The 18,309-nt window shown below is 42.9% G+C and overlaps 2 protein-coding genes across 2 annotated transcripts; one reads left to right on the top strand and one right to left on the bottom strand.

Annotated features, from left to right (window-relative positions):
* The first annotated feature begins 808 nt into the window (after nucleotides 1-808).
* On the top strand, nucleotides 809-5,309 carry LOC131544123 (uncharacterized). The gene is made up of 2 exons (XM_058782145.1): nucleotides 809-884; nucleotides 2,973-5,309. The coding sequence occupies exon 2, from the start codon at nucleotides 3,774-3,776 to the stop codon at nucleotides 5,307-5,309; it is 1,536 nt and encodes a 511-aa protein (XP_058638128.1). The 5' UTR covers nucleotides 809-884; nucleotides 2,973-3,773.
* A 2,524-nt stretch (nucleotides 5,310-7,833) lies between these two features.
* Nucleotides 7,834-17,030, bottom strand: LOC131544113 (uncharacterized). The gene is made up of 5 exons (XM_058782117.1): nucleotides 17,027-17,030; nucleotides 15,332-15,625; nucleotides 10,677-10,937; nucleotides 9,899-10,192; nucleotides 7,834-8,315 (listed from the first exon to the last, which is right to left on the bottom strand). The coding sequence occupies exons 1-5, from the start codon at nucleotides 17,028-17,030 to the stop codon at nucleotides 7,984-7,986; spliced, it is 1,185 nt and encodes a 394-aa protein (XP_058638100.1). The 3' UTR covers nucleotides 7,834-7,983.
* Between the last annotated feature and the right edge of the window lie 1,279 nt (nucleotides 17,031-18,309).

Below are 18,309 nucleotides of genomic sequence, written 5' to 3'. Positions count from 1 at the left end.
GACGAATCCTGCATTCAAATCTCTAAAACCTTTTTATTGTAAACATCCGTACACCATAAACTAACTTTTTTCACATTTATTTGAATTTGCAAGTGTAATATAATTAAAACCCACTGTTACAATCTCTACAGAATAATTTACAAACTTTATGCAGATTTTAATTTAAAAAAAAAAAAATTAATTAGCAAGGCACGTCTCTGCATTAGTGTACTGCAATATGTGTGATTAAACATAAGCAGTCATCCAAGAGTTACTTGTTAGTAGTGCATAAGCTGCCCAAACTAAATAAAGCAAATGTTCTTACACTAGATGAAAAATGTGATCTAGTGATTTACAATAGTGTCATACTGTCTAAAAATGTCCAGTCTAAAAATAAAATAAAATAAATAACTGAATCAATCATTTCTTTTTGAACCTTGCCTTATACACAGAGGCATTGTCATGTTAGAATAGAAAAGGGTTCCGTCCAAACTGTTGCTATAAAATTCCCTAGAATATCATTATATGCTTATACATCAAGATTTGTATTAATGGAAATAACTAAAGTAGTCAAACCTGTTCATTCATATAGTGTGTGTGTGTGTGTACTACAGAGGTCGCGTCATTGACGGAATTTCTTTAGCAGTGACGGAAAAATCTGAAGGCCGTCCGTCACTTTGGCAGATTGCACACACTGAGGGTGATCTATTGTAGTTTATAAATATAATTCCCAGCCCTGTCCAGTTGGTGGCGAGTGCGCTCCAGTGAGGCAGCAGAGCGCGCGATCGTCTCCAGAACAAAAATAAAGGTCTGTTGCTTTGTCAAATGTCTTTGATTCCGCACAGGCGAATATAGTAAAGCGAATCGCTTGATCTGAGGTGTCTACAGCGATCTATCACGCCACGGTATTTATTGCTTTAATTTCCTAATAAAATGGACAGAATTTGAAACCTGAGACTGCATGCATTTCATATCAAAAGTAACAACGCGCAAAGTGTAGCCGATTGTCTAACGTTACTGTGCATTCATCAAATGAAAACAGCATCGATTGGGAGTTAAGAAACGATATTGGTTCATACAAATAAAATCTATTAAAACAGATAAATCGGTTTTATTTTTATTTTTTTTATCCAGCACTAGCATATTTTGTTGTTTTAAGTGTCCTCCGCTGTCACTGACGCAGTCTCTGTTCATCTGTTCTCTTCTTAAATAAATAAATGCATGAGCCAATATGCTCGTTCTTTAGGTTCATTATTAAAAATGAAAACGTGAACAAAAATAAAAGCAATTAAATGGGTTATTATAATTAAAATACGAAAATTTAAATGACTGGTAATAATAGATTATGACGGAATTTTTACGACCCTGTCCGTCAAAATGACGGATAATATTAAAGTCTAACGCAACCTCTGGTGTATACATATACACACATATACACACACACACATCATACATATATACTGTATATATGTATATATATTTAAACTGTAAACACACCTAGCATAAATATTTTTAAAACGGTTGCTTTAAACATATTGTATATACGCAGGGCTACAGTAAAAAGCATACATACATTTCATAAAGCTGAATTATTAAAAACAACAACAACAACATCATTAGGCTTTGGTTTGTGACTCTTCACATAAAAGCAACTTTGATAGTTTTTTTTTCTTCTTCGTGAAGTATAAGAGCCTTAACTATCGATGCAGTGCAGGATTAGGCGGCAAATGTTCAGTGGTTCTTCATCCAGGGGGCGCTTGAGGACACAAGACGAATCCTGCATTCAAATCTCTAAAACCTTTTTATTGTAAACATCCGTACACCATAAACTAACTTTTTTCACATTTATTTGAATTTGCAAGTGTAATATAATTAAAACCCACTGTTACAATCTCTACAGAATAATTTACAAACTTTATGCAGATTTTAATTAAAAAAAAAAAAAAAATTAATTAGCAAGGCACGTCTCTGCATTAGTGTACTGCAATATGTGTGATTAAACATAAGCAGTCATCCAAGAGTTACTTGTTAGTAGTGCATAAGCTGCCCAAACTAAATAAAGCAAATGTTCTTACACTAGATGAAAAATGTGATCTAGTGATTTACAATAGTGTCATACTGTCTAAAAATGTCCAGTCTAAAAATAAAATAAAATAAATAACTGAATCAATCATTTCTTTTTGAACCTTGCCTTATACACAGAGGCATTGTCATGTTAGAATAGAAAAGGGTTCCGTCCAAACTGTTGCTATAAAATTCCCTAGAATATCATTATATGCTTATACATCAAGATTTGTATTAATGGAAATAACTAAAGTAGTCAAACCTGTTCATTCATATAGTGTGTGTGTGTGTGTGTGTGTGTGTGTGTGTGTGTGTGTGTGTGTGTGTGTACTACAGAGGTCGCGTCATTGACAGAGTTTTTTTTTCTTCGTCCAATCATTTACTCACCCTGGTATTGTTTCAAACCTGTATGACTTGAATAATGGGGTCCAAATATCAATGGACCACATTGACTAACATCTCAAAATATATGGGTGTTTCATGGGAGAAAATTCAGAAATATGTGAGGGTGAATAAATCATTTCAATTTTTGGATGAATTATGAATATGAATTATGAATAATAATAATAATATTAATAAAAAGTTATTAACAGACACACAAAACAATAAACCCGTAAAATAAAACATGCAACAATTAATTGCTTTTTGCCACCATTTCTTAAATGGCAAATTTATTCAAACCTAATACAAATTTTGGTAGTTGATATTTGTCTGACATTGCAATAATTGAATATTACATAATATTTTGAGATGACCTGGCTGAATAGGAATTTACACTAGCAAAAACATTTTAAAATAATGGCAAAAGCATTTACTTCTTTCTAAATACATTGAAAGAATATAGTAAAATAAATTAAACTAAACTAAATCTAACTACATAAGAACTCCAGAATACAATATCTGTTACAAGCCATCTTTATGATCCAAAGGACGCTGAGAGCAGAGGCAGTTTTCAGGAGTTCATGTAGATGTACATATTGTGACGAGTTCTCATCAGCGTTGCCCTGGAGACAAAGGCTGAACACCTGCACCGCCTCATCAGGGCTGGGCTGGTCGCACCTGAAGCTCATCAGTCCCCAACCATATAAGCCGGACGCGGCTGGGTGAGAGGGAGAAAATGGACTTCGCTCTGATTGTGGCTTAATGTGTGCACTCTTCTCTCGTTTCAGACGCCAGCGACTGACCGACCGACCCAGCCCTGACAAAAGGAGCCACGGAATTGTCACCGCACGGCACGAATCACACACGGAGAGCACCGCACCTCAGCCACCAGCCACCTTGCACCTATTGCACTGCACTTTAATTGAATAAATCCACCCTCCGGGGTATTTATTTTGAGCTCTCCTTGTCGCGTGATTCTTCCACCCCGTCACAGTGGTGGAGAATGCGGGCATGAACGGAAGATTTCACCGGCAAGTGAACTCCACCTTTTAATCAGCGTTTTTTTTCCTCCCGCTTGTGCACTTTAGGACGGTTGGTACTCCTCCCCTAGGATGGAAGAACTGCTCCGGCAATTGACTGACGTCAGCCTGCGCCAGCAGCAGATTGTCGAACATCTGGCCACGCGCCAAGGCCAGGCTGATCAGGAAATCGCCGCCCGCCGCCGCCCGCCAGCGCGTTCCGTTACCCGACCCGCGCGTGCAGGCCGCCCAGCTCTTGCCGAAGATGACCGCACACGATGACGTTGAATCATACATACAGATGTTTGAAACTACGGCCATCACGGAGCGATGGGACCCCCACGATTGGGCCCGAGCGCTGGCCCCCCTCCTCACGGGCGAAGCCCAACGCGCCTTCTTCAGCCTGCCAGCGGAAACGGCGGAAAATTACGAAGAGGTGAAGAAGGAAATTCTCGCCCGCGTGGGGCTTTCCCCGACGTGTGGGCAGGCTGTGTCGTCCATCAGGAACTACCGAAAGGGGCTCCAACGGCCACGGTTAGGATTGGTAACCGGCATTACAGGGCGGTTCTAGACTCCGGAAGTGCCGTCAGCCTCGTCCAGACAGGAATACTGCCCCCACCGCATGAGACCAAAGCTACAGTACCCATTACCTGTGTCCACGGGGATACACGGGAGGTCCCCGTGCGCCGCCTCACCATCGCCGCGACCCCAGGTTCATGGCCAGTGGATGTGGGACTGGTGAAGGACCTGCCCGTGGCGGTCCTGCTGGGACGAGACTGGCCGGGGTTCGAGGCCCTGCTCCGCGCCACCACACAGCCTGCCTACCCCAACGGGGGCCGCCGTAGACGACGCGCTGCCAAGAAGCCCAGCGGTCGTCCCGTTCTCCTGGCCTCGGACAGTGGACGCGATGGTGAGTCCCCCTCCCCTAATACTAATCTCTTTTATGATGTGTTCCAGCAGGTCACGGGAGGGGGCTCATTTGGCCGGGCCCAGCGAGAGGATGAGAGGCTGAAACATTGTTGGACCCAAGTGCGTGTCCTGGAAGGGAAGGACACCCAGCCCAAGCCCCATCCTCTCCCCCACTTCGTTGTGGAGAACGGCCTGCTCTACTGTGTCGCCGAGCGAAGGGGGGAGACAAAAAAGTTGCTGGTGGTCCCCAGGTCGAAGACAGAAGCGGTCCTGCACTTGGCTCACGCCCACCCGCTAGCCGGACACCTCGGGGCAGGCAATACTATCCAAAGAATCCGGGACCGGTTTCACTGGCCCGGCCTGGAGGCCGAGGTCCGACGGTACTGCCAAGCCTGCCCCGAGTGCCAGAAGACATCGCCGTACCACCCTCCCCCCTCGCCGCTCATCCCACTGCCCATCATAGAGGTGCCCTTCGAGCGCATCGGGATGGACCTGGTAGGGCCGTTGCCAAAGTCGGCCCGGGGACATGAACACATCCTAGTCATCGTGGATTATGCCACCCGGTATCCCGAAGCCATCCCCCTCAGGAAGGCCAACGCCAAGACCATCGCACAAGAACTTTTCTTGTTATTCAGCTGGGTGGGCATCCCTTCGGAGATCCTGACCGACCAGGGAACACCGTTTATGTCCCGGCTAATGGCTGACCTCTGCCGCCTGCTCCGGGTGAAGCAAGTGAGGACGACTGTGTACCACCCCCAGACGGATGGCCTAGTAGAGCGGTTCAACCAGACCCTTAAACAAATGTTGTGGCGAGTCGCCGCCGAAGATAGGAGAGACTGGGACCAAATGCTACCCTACGTCCTCTTCGGGATTCGGGAAGTACCACAGGCGTCCACCGGCTTCACTCCGTTTGAGCTACTCTTGGAAGGCAACCTCGGGACTGCTCGACGTCGCTAAGGAGGCTTGGGAACGCCAACAACCCACCCGCACCGGTCCCTTGTCGAGCACGTCTCCGAGATGAGGCACCGGATAGACCGTGTCATGCCATTAGTCCGGGAACACCTGGCCAAAGCCCAACAGGCCCAAGCTCGCCACTACAACAGGCCAGCTCAGCCTCGGGAATTCCAGGCAGGCGACGGGTTATGTTACTGGTCCCCACCTCAGCCTGCAAATTCCTGGCCACCTGGCAGGGCCCTACACCATAACGGAAAAAGTCGGACCAGTGACCTACCGAGTACAACAACCAGGAGAAGGAGCTCCCAACAGTTATACCACATCAATTTGCTTAAAAAGTGGGTGGGGACCAGAGAAGAAACCGTAGCCCTGGCTGCCGTAACACCCGCCTTGGTGGATACCAACCCCGATCTGTCGGCAACCCAGAAGGCTGAGCTGCAGCACCTGGTCGGTCAGTTTTCGGATGTGTTCTCCCTGTCCCGGAAAACCCAATTGGTCCAGCATGACATCCGAACACCGCCAGGAGTAGTCATAGCAACGGCCCTACCGGATCCCAGAGGCTCGTCGGCAGGCTATCGAGGAGGAAGTCCAACAAATGCTGAAGTTGGGGTGATCGAACCATCACGCAGCCCATGGTCCAGCCCCATCGTCCTGGTCCCGAGACCGACGGCACCCTCCGCTTCTGCAACGACTTCCGGCGCCTCAGCGAAGTGTCGGAGTTCGACGGATACCCAATGCCCAGTGGATGAACTATTGGACCGCCTGGGAAGGGCCGGTATATATCCACCCTGGATATAACCAAGGGCTACTGGCAAGTCCCCTCTCTGCCGAAGCCAAGCGAAGACGGCCTTCTCCACCCCTCGGGACACTGGCAGTACCGGACCCTTCCCTTCGGCCTTCACGGGGCTCCTGCAACGTTCCAGCGGCTTATGGACATCGTCCTCCGTCCACACCAGCAATATGCGGCCGCATATTTGGATGATGTGGTGATCCACTCGGAGCGTTGGGAGGACCATCTAGACCGTCTGCGGAGGGTGCTTACGGAACTACGGAAGGCTGGACTCACCGCCAACCCAGGAAAATGTCACCTAGCGCTCTTCGAGGCCAAGTACCTGGGCTTCCGAGTCGGACGGGGCCTGATCCGACCCCAGGAAAAGAAGGTAGAGGCGGTCCGCGATGCCCCGCGACCCACCACGAAGACCCAGGTACGAGCGTTCCTGGGATTGGCGGGTTACTACCGCTGCTTCATCCCTAACTTTTCCTCCATAGCCGCCCCCTTGACAGACCTGACCAAGAAGGGGCAGCCTGAGCGTGTCATCTGGAGCCCAGTGACAGAAAAGGCCTTTCAACAAATCAAACACGCTCTGACCGAGGGACCAGTCCTGCGAGCACCGGACTTCGGCTGCCCCTTCTTGCTGCAGACAGACGCGTCGGAAACAGGGTTGGGAGCCGTCCTGTCCCAAGTCCAGGAAGGTGAGGAACACCCTGTCCTCTACATCAGCAGGAAGCTGACAAAGGCCGAGAGGAACTATGCGACCGTCGAGAGAGAGGCTCTGGCCATTAAGTGGGCAGTCCTGGAGCTGCGGTATTACCTGTTGGGCCGAAGATTCACCTTGCTCACCGACCACGCTCCCCTGCAATGGATGGCAAAAGCAAAGGACACCAACGCCAGGGTGACGCGCTGGTTCCTCGCGCTCCAGGACTTCTGCTTTACCATCCGTCACCGGGCCGGAGCCTCCAACGCCAACGCCGACCGACTCTCTCGGATCTGGTCAGCTTATGCAGGTCTGTCAGGGGTCACTCCCCGCCCACCCCCAATTTCCCCCTTACTGCCATCTTGTTTTGCCTCCAGGACCAGGACAACGCTTAGGGGGGGGGAGTGTGACGAGTTCTCATCAGCGTTGCCCTGGAGACAAAGGCGGAACACCTGCACCGCCTCATCAGGGCTGGGCCGGTCGCACCTGAAGCTCATCAGTCCCCAACCATATAAGCCGGACGCGGCTGGGTGAGAGGGAGAAGACGGACTTCGCTCTGATTGTGGCTTAATGTGTGCACTCTTCTCTCATTTCAGACGCCAGCGACTGACCGACCGACCCAGCCCTGACAAAAGGAGCCACGGAATTGTCACCGCACGGCACGAATCACACACGGAGAGCACCGCACCTCAGCCACCAGCCACCAGCCACCTTGCACCTATTGCACTGCACTTTAATTGAATAAATCCACCCTCCGGGGTATTTATTTTGAGCTCTCCTTGTCGCGTGATTCTTCCACCCCGTCACAATATTCATAGTCACAATAGAGCAGAGTACAATGGTGACCCGAGAGCTTCCTTAATTCTATTTTGATCCCTATTTAAGCAACAGTTGCTAGGTTAGTGTTTCTCTGCGTTTCCTTTTTTGAAGAAAGAAACATAGCAACATATTTAACGCCATTCAGGAATAAAGTTCATGCCATTTTTATTCATTCAAATACAAGTCTCTTCATGAGGTGTTTGGTAAAAACAAACAAACTTGGAAAAAAAAAAAATTTGCAATATTTCCCACACTGATATCCTCTTTGGGTGGAAAAGAGCTGTCTAACACAATGACATTCATATATTTTTAGTGTGACTGTTGTCATATATTTGTTGAATGTAAAAGCAATTTCTAAATAGAAAAGCAACTCATCTTAGCACCTAAACATAAAGAATGACCTGATCTGATTTTTTTCTTTGGAATTTAATATTGAAGTAATTTGCTGTCATACCTGTCTTAAACAGGTCTCTCTCATAGACCGGATCACTGGTCTCATCACTCACTGCGTTCTCTAGTGTGCAGGTGTAGTAGTTTTCTGGATTTCTTGTGTTTTTGACTGTGATAAACTCTCCTGGCTTATGGTTCTTATTGCCCTCCAGTGTTTCTCCAGCTGAATTCTTCCAGATGATCGTTCCACTGTACTCACATATTAAATACACAACATCAGGGTTACTGCTCTCCTCTACAGTTGTCTTAGGTTTGGGGACCCTCTCTGTGAAAGAAACAATGAAAAACATATGATCTTTCTCTCCACTGAGAAAGCAAAATGAAATCAAACACAATTACAATAGCCATGCAAAAAGAGATCTGACACTACAATAATTGTATCAGAGAGTAATATTGTGATACTTGGGGTGTGCTATACAGGTGTGCCTCACACGTCCTGAAAAGTGAAGCTGCTGGCTCTTTGATCGCCCCCTGGTGGCTGGCTGCAGTACAGGTTATAAACCCCGCCCTCTCCATGTAAACGAATGGGACTTGAGTCAAAATAAAAAAATAAATTACACTTCCAGTACAATTTTCCGAAATAAGGTTTTGGTCATTTAAGGTAGTTGTTATCACGCTGATGTGTGTTCAATTGATCGTTTTTGTGATAAGTTTGTAATTTGATGCTATAAAAACGGGGCGTGTCGTTATGGTTGATTGGATCTGCAGAAGTTTGGGTGGGAGTTTGGTACCGCGGCTCCACCTCACGACTCTACTGCACAGACTCGGGCTCCAAACGAGTCTCTACTGTACAGACTCGGGCTCCAAACGAGTCTCTACTGCACAGACTCGGGCTCCCGATGGCAGCAGCCATACTGAGATGCTTGGGCTTCACTTTTCTATAGTGGAAAGAAGCGGAAACGCGTCGTCCATCTTTTTTTACAGTCTATGGTGCTATATGTATCATCAGCAATAATATAATTGTTGTTTTAACAAAGTGCGAGCTGATATAATTGAGTATGTCACTCACTTCTGCAAAAACCAGACAAAAATACACTTTGAAAGTCCAAGCATTCATTGTGTGATGAAGCCTGTTAGGATGCAGTTAAAATGGCATTAAATATGGTTACAAATCAAGAGCAGAACCATTGCGTGTTTCATACAAAATACATAGGTGTTTTGTTATTGAATGAACATATCAGTATGTTTTGAACTAATTGTTTGAGTGAATGAATCAATATCTAATTGATAAAGACAGTCATTTGCTTCAATCCTGAATGAATCAGTCATTTGAATGACTCACTCATCAAGACTGTGACTTACTGGCAGTTTTAGTTTCATATTTAAACATATAATTCCATTTTTTGATTAGCCTACTTCATATTTCAGTGTTATTTTTTTAAATCAGGTGCTGCTGATTCTGTGCCTCTGCGGCGCAAAATGGATTTTATTGGTACCGATTTTATTTCAATGGTAACAGTCTAATGGTGTATTATTGTTCTAATTAAAATTTACTCATGTAATAATTTATATTTATATATATATATATATATATATATATAGTCAATATCACACAACCCTACACTGTACGTGAATACATACCATAACATAAAGTAGTACCATTGTACTACAGTGTTTTTGAGCATCTACCGTGGTATTCCTGGAAGTACCTTGCAGTAGCATGTAAATACACTGGTGCATGAATTACAGTATCATGGTATTTATCAAAGTACCATGGTATTACAATCTGATCCAATTACTGCACCACGGTGCTGTTTTTCTTTTTATGTTTGTTTGTAAAAACAACCAGAATTATAATATGATGCTTTAACAGTATTAATATTAACTAATATAATAATATCCACTCACCCATAACTTCCAAGCTGAATCTTTGTCCCTGCTCTTTACTGTTGATGTCAATGGTATACTCTCCACTATGCTCGACTTTTAAATTAGTTATAGTGATTTGTCCAATTTTCTCATCAAGAGTTGTGATGTCTTTGAATCTCTGATTCGGGATGATAACACCATCATCAACGTCCCATTCAATCACCTTCACAGTAGAAAGACTAAAATGTTTCCATACAATGCTGGTGACAGGAGATTCTAATTTGTCTGGACGAAAAGAAACTGTCTCACCCACTGCTCTCTTCACATCTTCACCTAAATAATAAAGTATGAGAGAGTATGTTAGTCAACATTCAACAATTTCTGTAGTTACTGGTAACTACAGAACAGGATTATATCTAAATAAGAAATGTACATAAAATACATAGTAAACAGCATAGTAAATAAACATGTTGATATATATTAAGTGGTGCAACGGATCACAAAACTCATACTACGGATACTACGAATACTACGGAACTTGCTTACTGTCTCTTCATGAGGTGTTTGGTAAAAACAAACAAACTTGAAAAAAAAAAAAAGTGCAATATTTCCCACACTGATATCCTTTTTGGGTGGAAAAGAGCTGTCTAACACAATGACATTCATATATTTTTAGTGTGACTGTTGTCATATATTTGTTGAATGTAAAAGCAATTTCTAAATAGAAAAGCAACTCATCTCAACACCTAAACATAAAGAATGACCTGATCTGATTTTTTTCTTTGGAATTTAATATTGAAGTAATTTGCTGTCATACCCGTCTTAAACAGATCTCTCTCATAGACCGGATCACTGGTCTCATCACTCACTGCGTTCTCTAGTGTGCAGGTGTAGTAGTTTTCTGGATTTCCTTTTTTCTTTACTGTGATGAATTCTCCTGTGCGATGGTGCTTTGAACCATTCAGTGTTTCTCCAGCAGAATTCCTCCAGATGATCGTTCCACTGTACTCACATATTAAATACACAACATCAGGGTTACTGCTCTCCTCTATAGTTGTCTTAGGTTTGGGGACCCGCTCTGTGAAAGAAACAATGAAAAACATATGATCTTTCTCTCCACTGAGAAAGCAAAATGAAATCAAACACAAACACAATAGCCATGCAAAAAGAGATCTGACACTACAATAATGGTATCAGAGAGTAATATTGTGATACTCAGGGTGTGCTATATGCAGGGGTTAAAGCAAAAAAAAATAATATTTTGACTGAAAATCTTTCCTTGGCCAAACCCCATTCCACAGCCATACCTGTCCAGAGCAGATCCTCCCTATACGCAGAATACGCAAGCTGCGTAGGGCCCCCGAATCACCAGGAGGCCCTTGCTCTCAAAGATGTTTTAATTTCAGTTTCGTGTTTGAGTTTGGCTAGCCGTTATGAAAACATGAATGATCATTTATTTTAATGCGGTGCGCTGTCACCCGCTCTACGTGAAAATCAGTCAAATCATGTAACGTGAATGTTGTACAGTCTCTCGCTCGAGACAAAAAAAGAAAAGAAAAAGCGAGCTGAAAGCATAGAGCCGCGGAGGAGATACTGTTTCTCGAGCGCTTTCCGTGAGCACGATTTGAAATGGAGTGAAACACGGATAATATTATTAATATTATTAATATTAACTAATATAATAATATCCACTCATCCATTCTTTCCTCCCGACAACCACCCCCTTTTACCTTTGCAATGGCATCATTTTCATCTTTGTCAAATTCAAAAATGTATGGTTATAAGCTTTTTAAAACTTCTATTTAAAACAATATAATAAGAAGTAGAATAAGACAAATAAGTTACCAATCATATGAGGCTCAGAGGTGGCATGAGTGCAATTAAATGTGGAGATTCATGTTTTAAATATAAAATTTTGAATACAGAAATATTAAATGATTTAAATAACTGAAATTATAAGCTAAAAATGAAACTGAAACCGACAGCAGGTGGCGGTATGTCACTGATTTTAGCACTGAATCATTTATTCAATTGATTCGTTCGCACGGATGATTCATTCAGAAACGAAGCAAGTGACTGTCTTTGTGAATGGGGAATCATAAATCACTGACTCACTAGATTCGTTCAAAAACACACTTTCATTCATGAATGAAACAACGCTGTGTTTGCTTTTAGAGATGCGCAGCGGCTCAGCTGTTACTTTATTTGGAACTATTTTCGTTGATGATATAGAGCAAAATCATGCAGTACTTGTTTATTGATCTGTTGTATTAAATCAATATCACATTTGCAAACTCCCTTAATAATTATTAAAAGCTGTCACTCTCCTTATCTTTTCAAAGACGTTAGCGCCAACAAAAGAGTAACCTTCAGAGTCAGAATCCATTCTGGAGCTGACTCTAAGGACTCAAATGGGGCTACCATTAGACCTTCAAGGATGACTGATAAGTCCCAAGAAGGAACTCCAATGGGGCGTACTGGTCTCAGACGCCAGACACCACGCATAAACGCAGAGACCAACTGATGTCTCCCCAGGGGAATCTCATCCAGCTCTCTCCAAGAGGCGATGGCCACAACATAAACCCTTAAGGTGGTAGCAGCTGCCCCTGCCACAAGTTTCTCTTGCAGGAACTCTAGCACTGAACCAATAGGGCAGCCGACTGGGTCCACTGCGTGGGCTAAACACCAAGACTCAAAGACCTTCCATTTGGAAGAGTACAGCTTCCTAGTGGAGGGGGCTCTAGCACTAGTCTCCTGAACCTCAGCAGGAAGGCCAGAAGTCAAAACCTGTGACCCTGGATGGGCCATACCCACAGCTTCCAGATCTCGGGTTGAGGGTGCCAGATCTTGCCCTGAAGCTGAGAGAGCAGGTCCTGCCTGATCGGAATCTCCCAAGGATGCTGATACAGAAGAGGAATCAGCTCCGAAAACCACGTCTGGGATGGCCAGAACGGGGCTACGAGAAGGAGATGAACTCCGCTCTCCTTGACCCTGCAAAGAACTGCCGGAATCAGCTTGATGGGCGGAAACGCGTACAGTCTCGTGTCCGGTCAAGGGTGAGTGAACACATTTATGCCCAGAGGTGCCGGGGAACTCAAGGAGAACCAAAGCGGGCATTGGGACAACTTCTGCGACGCAAAGAGGTTCACTTCCGCTTTGCCGAACATATTCCAAATCTGGGCTACAGTTTGGCGGTTCAACATCCACTCCCCCAACCTGAGCTTATGTCTCGACAGAAAGTCGGCTACAAGGTTCAATATTCCCGGGACGTGAACCGCTCTCAAGGAGAGGAACTTGTTCTGAGCCCAAAGGAGGAGACGGCATGCATGCCTGTTTAGGGTGCACGACCGTGAACCCCCTTGGCAATTTATATGGGACACTACCGCCATGTTGTGTGTTCTGACAATCACGACACGCCCTGAGTGAGGGGAGAAAGTGAATCAATGCCAAGAAGACAGCTCTCAGCTCCAGGCCGGTCTGCCCTTGAAGACAGCGCCCCAGCCTGTCAGGGATGCGTCCGTCGTGACCATCTGACGACAGTGAATCGCGCCCATTCTGACTCCACTCTGGAGAAAAAGGGGGTCCCGGCATATTAAAAGGGTGCGAAGGCAACTGCGCGACACCCTTACTAGGCGAGTGGCTGGTCCTGTGGAGTGGACCCCTGAAAGTTTCATCCACCAAAGGAACGGCCTCATGTGAAGCAACCCCAGAGGTAGTACAGGGGAGGCTGCGGTCATGAGGCCTAAGAGCCTGCGACAAGTGCTCACGGAGACATGATAGACAAGCTTGAAGCGGGCCAAACATGTATTGAGGCCTGAAATCCGGTCAGGAGCCAGACGGCCCTGCATTTGAATGGAATCCAAGTGCACTCCCAAAAACACAGTTTGTTGAGAAGGGGAGAGAACACTCTTCTTGGTGTTCATTCTGAGGCCAAGAGCACGAATGTGGCATAGGACGACATCCCTGTGACGGCTCACTGACTCCCTGGAGTGTGCCAAGATAAGCCAATCATCCAGGTAGTTGAGTACACGAATGCCCTGGAGCCTCAAAGTGACAGATCTGAGTGAGGAGAGTGTGTTAGAGGTGGGCAGAAACGTTTGAATGGTCTGGCCCTGCCTCGTAAGGATTCTGGAAAAACTCTCCTCATCCTGACCCGAGAGTCAGGAGTGACTCGATGGAGCTGAAGCGGCAGGCCTGTCGGGCCTGCAGTCGCCGAAGTGCAGACGAAGAAATCCCAAGAAAAAAACGATCAAAATCGGGCCAGAAAAATCGCAACAGAAGGGCTAATATGGCCGCTTCGTGAAGGCAGAGAAATCTGAGGAGCAGATGGCGCATTTGCCAGTATAAGGAGGCGACGTAAGAACGTCGAAGACGGCATCCGCGCCATCAGCCAATGAACTGGCGTGATTCTATAAGGGCTTCAGACAATCGGCACACCCAGAGGGCGTTCCCCAAAGCGTCTTAGCTTACGCAGCGTTGAGTGAACCTATAAAAGAGAACAGTCGTAGACTCGCTGCAATTAACGGAAATCCGTCGTAGCGACGGAGAACTTTAATCCCTGTATATGTATCGTCAACAATAATGTAACTGTTGTTTTAACAAAGTGCGAGCTGATATAATTGAGTATATCACTCACTTCTGCAAAAACCAGACAAAAATACACTTTGAAAGTCCAAGCATTCATTGTGTGATGAAGCCTGTTAGGATGCAGTTAAAATGGCAATAAATATGGTTACAAATCAAGAGCAGAACCATTGCGTGTCTCATACAAAATACATAGGTGCTTTGTTATTGAATGAATATCAGCATGTTTTGAACTAATTGTTTGAGTGAATGAATCAATATCTAATTGATAAAGACAGTCATTTGCTTCAATCCTGAATGAATCAGTCATTTGAATGACTCACTCATCAAGACTGTGACTTGCTGCCACTTACTGGCAGTTTTAGTTTCATATTTAAACATATAATTCCATTTTTTAATTAGCCTACTTCATATTTCAGTGTTATTTTTTTTTAAATCAGGTGCTGCTGATTCTGTGCCTCTGCAGCGCAAAATGGATTTTGTTGGTACTGATTTTATTTCAATGGTAACAGTCTAATGGTGTATTATTGTTCTAATTAAATATAGTTATTAAATGTAATAATTTACCCATATAATAATTTATATATACTGTATATTGTCAATATCACACAACCCTACACTGTACGTGAATACAAACCATAACATAAAGTAGTACCATTGTACTACAGTGTTTTTGAGCATCTACCGTGGGATTCCTGGAAGTACCTTGCAGTAGCATGTAAATTCACTGGTGCATATTTATCGAAGTACCATGGTATTACAATCTGATCCAATTACTGCACCACGGTGCTGTTTTTCTTTTTATGTTCGTTTTTGTAAAAACAACCAGAATTATAATATGATGCTTTAACAGAATTAATATTAACTAATATAATAATATCCACTCACCCATAACTTCCAAGCTGAATCTTTGTCCCTGCTCTTTACTGTTGATGTCAATGGTATACTCTCCACTATGCTCGACTTTTAAATTAGTTATAGTGATTTGTCCAGTTTTCTCATCAAGAGTTGTGATGTCTTTGAATCTCTGATTCGGGATGATAACACCATCATCAACGTCCCATTCAATCGCCTTCACAGTAGAAAGACTAACATGTTTCCATACAATGCTGGTGACAGGAGATTCTAATGTGTCTGGACGAAAAGAAACTGTCTCACCCACTGCTTTCTTCACATCTTCACCTAATTAATAAAATATGAGAGAGTATGTTAGTCAACATTCAACAATTTCTGTAGTTACTGGTAGCTTTCGGATAACATGTTACATCAACAAAAAGTACCTACAAACAATGTACTATATGCCGGATATTATATCCAGCCATAGTATTATATATAAATAAGAAATGTACATAAAACACATAGTAAACAGCATAGTAAAATGTGTTGAGATTTACAAACATGTTGATATATATATATATATCGATAGATAGATACACGCGGTATAATCATTTGAATCAGACTAACTTAATATTACATGCCATTGGCAAGGCGTAGGAGGATAATAACTTAAAATACTAACTTGGAAAAAATTAGGCCACGACAGAGTCTGCCGTTAATATAATTACCTAAAATACTCCACAATCATTTGGTATTGTAAATTGGGCTAACGTTACAATGCCATGCTATCTTTTTAAAACTAACCGGCTTCAAATTAGTTCCATCCTCGAGAAGATAATAATGAACACAGCATACATGAATATTCATGAGTTTCCTGTTTCGCGTTAAAGCGCCACTGAAAATATCAGTGCACTCTAGGATCATCACCGCACAGAAAGTTTTACGTAATGTAATTATGTTTCAGCGACAGTGGCGATCTAGCTCATTTAGCTATTTTTTTTTTTTTTTAGCTTTTGAAGTTTTGTTTATCTGAGCACAATAGTTTGTAGATTGTATATGTTATGTTTGATTTCATGATTACAGCAACTGATTTGCCTGCCTGTCATTAGGATATACCATTAACATGTGTTATAAACCCTTTCCAGGGTCTTTTAAAGTTTTGTTTGATAACTTGTACACAAATATCTAAGGTGGCATAAAGATCTGATACAATATTTAGTTTTGCTTGTTCAGCTGATAAATAACAGATTGTAGTACTTAGTTAGCGAAAATCATTTCACATGATTTAAGTAGCTAAAGTAACATACCACATATTAATTTGCACAGTTCTATAAAGAAATGAAGTTATAATGCGGAATAAATTAAAGACATCAAATGATTTGGTGTTAAGTTTTATGTACAAATGTGTATGTGGAGGGGGGGGGGGGGGGGACACAGATGTACTGGTAGCCTTCTTTCGTTGGTTCGAGCTTTCCCACTAAATCCATCCCCACAATATCCCAAGGCTGTGCCACCTAATAAACATTCATGTTTAATATATAAAATTGCTGTAACAAAAACATTCCTTGTGTTTTTCATAAAAACATGAATTACCATGATAGGGGTATATTCTGTTGAGTTCTTCAGAGAACATTGCTTTTTTTGACAAGCAGCACAGTGTTTGACCTAAAATATATGATCAAAATCAGTTTTGATGGAATAATAGATGTATGAAAACATGACGAAGGATTCACATATTAAACTCACCCATTTTTTTATGTCCACAGACATACCAGGCCAATAAAAGCGCTTGCTTATGGCATTCAGGGTTTTTTGAATGCCACAGTGAGCACCTATTGGGCTGCTGTGGAGCTCTTCAAAAATTTCTTGGGCACTTTTTCCTTGCTGACCACTTTTGCCAAAGTACCTTCTTTTTAATATAATACAAAGCTTCATCTAAAAGTATACAAATATAAACAACCAGTGAAGCCACTAAATCCAGATGTACATTTTACATGACTGACTTTCAAAAATGAAGCTTTTAGCTCTTCTTAGAAATATGAATTTGTCATGTCTGGAAAGACCCTGAGGTATCTTTCCAAATCTTTTAAAGTCTGTCAGTGCTTTGAATTTAGCCTCATCCATCTTCAACACAACAGTGCAAAATCTAATAAATGAGTCTTATATATAATTGGTCATTACATGTAATTGTGCACCACTGGTCTCTGTCATCTAGCCATTCAGTCAATAGAATAGAATAGAATAGAAATAGAGGGGGGGGGGGTAGAAAATGTGGTCCATCGGCGATTAAAGGGTTAGGTTATGTTGTCTTCTCTAAACACACATTTGCGATTAAAACTAGCACCAAAATAACCTGCTGTCTTTATTGTATTCATAAATGCTAAATAGCTACCATGTTTCTAACCATTTGGAGCACTGTGTTAAGAATGATTATATTACAATTTATGTATATTACAAAAACATTAATTTATTACTAAAGTTGGGTTGATGTTATATAAGCTACCAACTGAGCAAACAATAAGAAACACCACAGAATGATCACAACTGAAACTTTATTATGTCAACAACAGCAAAGATACATTTATATCAGTTATTAACTGTTTTAAAGATTGTCTAAATAAATTAGGTACATAAACAAAAATGTTTGTTGGCTCAGTAAGTTGGAGTGTATCCTCAGGCACATCAACAATTTAATAGCTGTAATAATTAAACATAACATACCACACAATCTACAAACTATTGTGCTTAAATTAACAGTAGCCTAAATACCTGCTGAACTTCATCACACTTTGAAGCATTTCTTTTTCTGAAAACATAGTCAATATTTTCAGTGGCGCTTTAACGCGAAACAGGAAACTCATGAATATTCATGTATGCTCCGCCCAGCGTCACCGAAAATCTCAGACACCGAATATTTCAGAACACCGGCGAGAGCAGATTTTTTGTAATGTAGTACCATATTGTTTAATCTCTCCTATAAAATGTTCAAAGTTTGGCTTCGCTTTAGTCCATTTTTTCACATAAATGTG

The sequence above is a fragment of the Onychostoma macrolepis genome, chromosome 01 (genome assembly GCF_012432095.1).
Source record: "Onychostoma macrolepis isolate SWU-2019 chromosome 01, ASM1243209v1, whole genome shotgun sequence".
NCBI classification, from domain to species: domain Eukaryota; kingdom Metazoa; phylum Chordata; class Actinopteri; order Cypriniformes; family Cyprinidae; genus Onychostoma; species Onychostoma macrolepis.
The sequence above is the reverse complement of the archived record's forward strand: the minus strand, read 5'-3'. Positions and strand labels throughout refer to the sequence as shown.

Excerpts from the sequence above, each read along its gene's own strand:
- LOC131544113 (XM_058782117.1), bottom strand. Across the intron at positions 10,938-15,331 it reads ATTCAGCTTGGAAGTTATGG|AGCGGGTCCCCAAACCTAAG; the intron begins GTGAGTGGATAT and ends TTTCTTTCACAG. Across the intron at positions 8,316-9,898 it reads ATTCAGCTTGGAAGTTATGG|AGAGGGTCCCCAAACCTAAG; the intron begins GTGAGTGGATAT and ends TTTCTTTCACAG.
- LOC131544123 (XM_058782145.1), top strand. The coding sequence starts at position 3,774 with ATGGGACCCCCACGATTGGGCCCGAGCGCTGGCCCCCCTCCTCACGGG.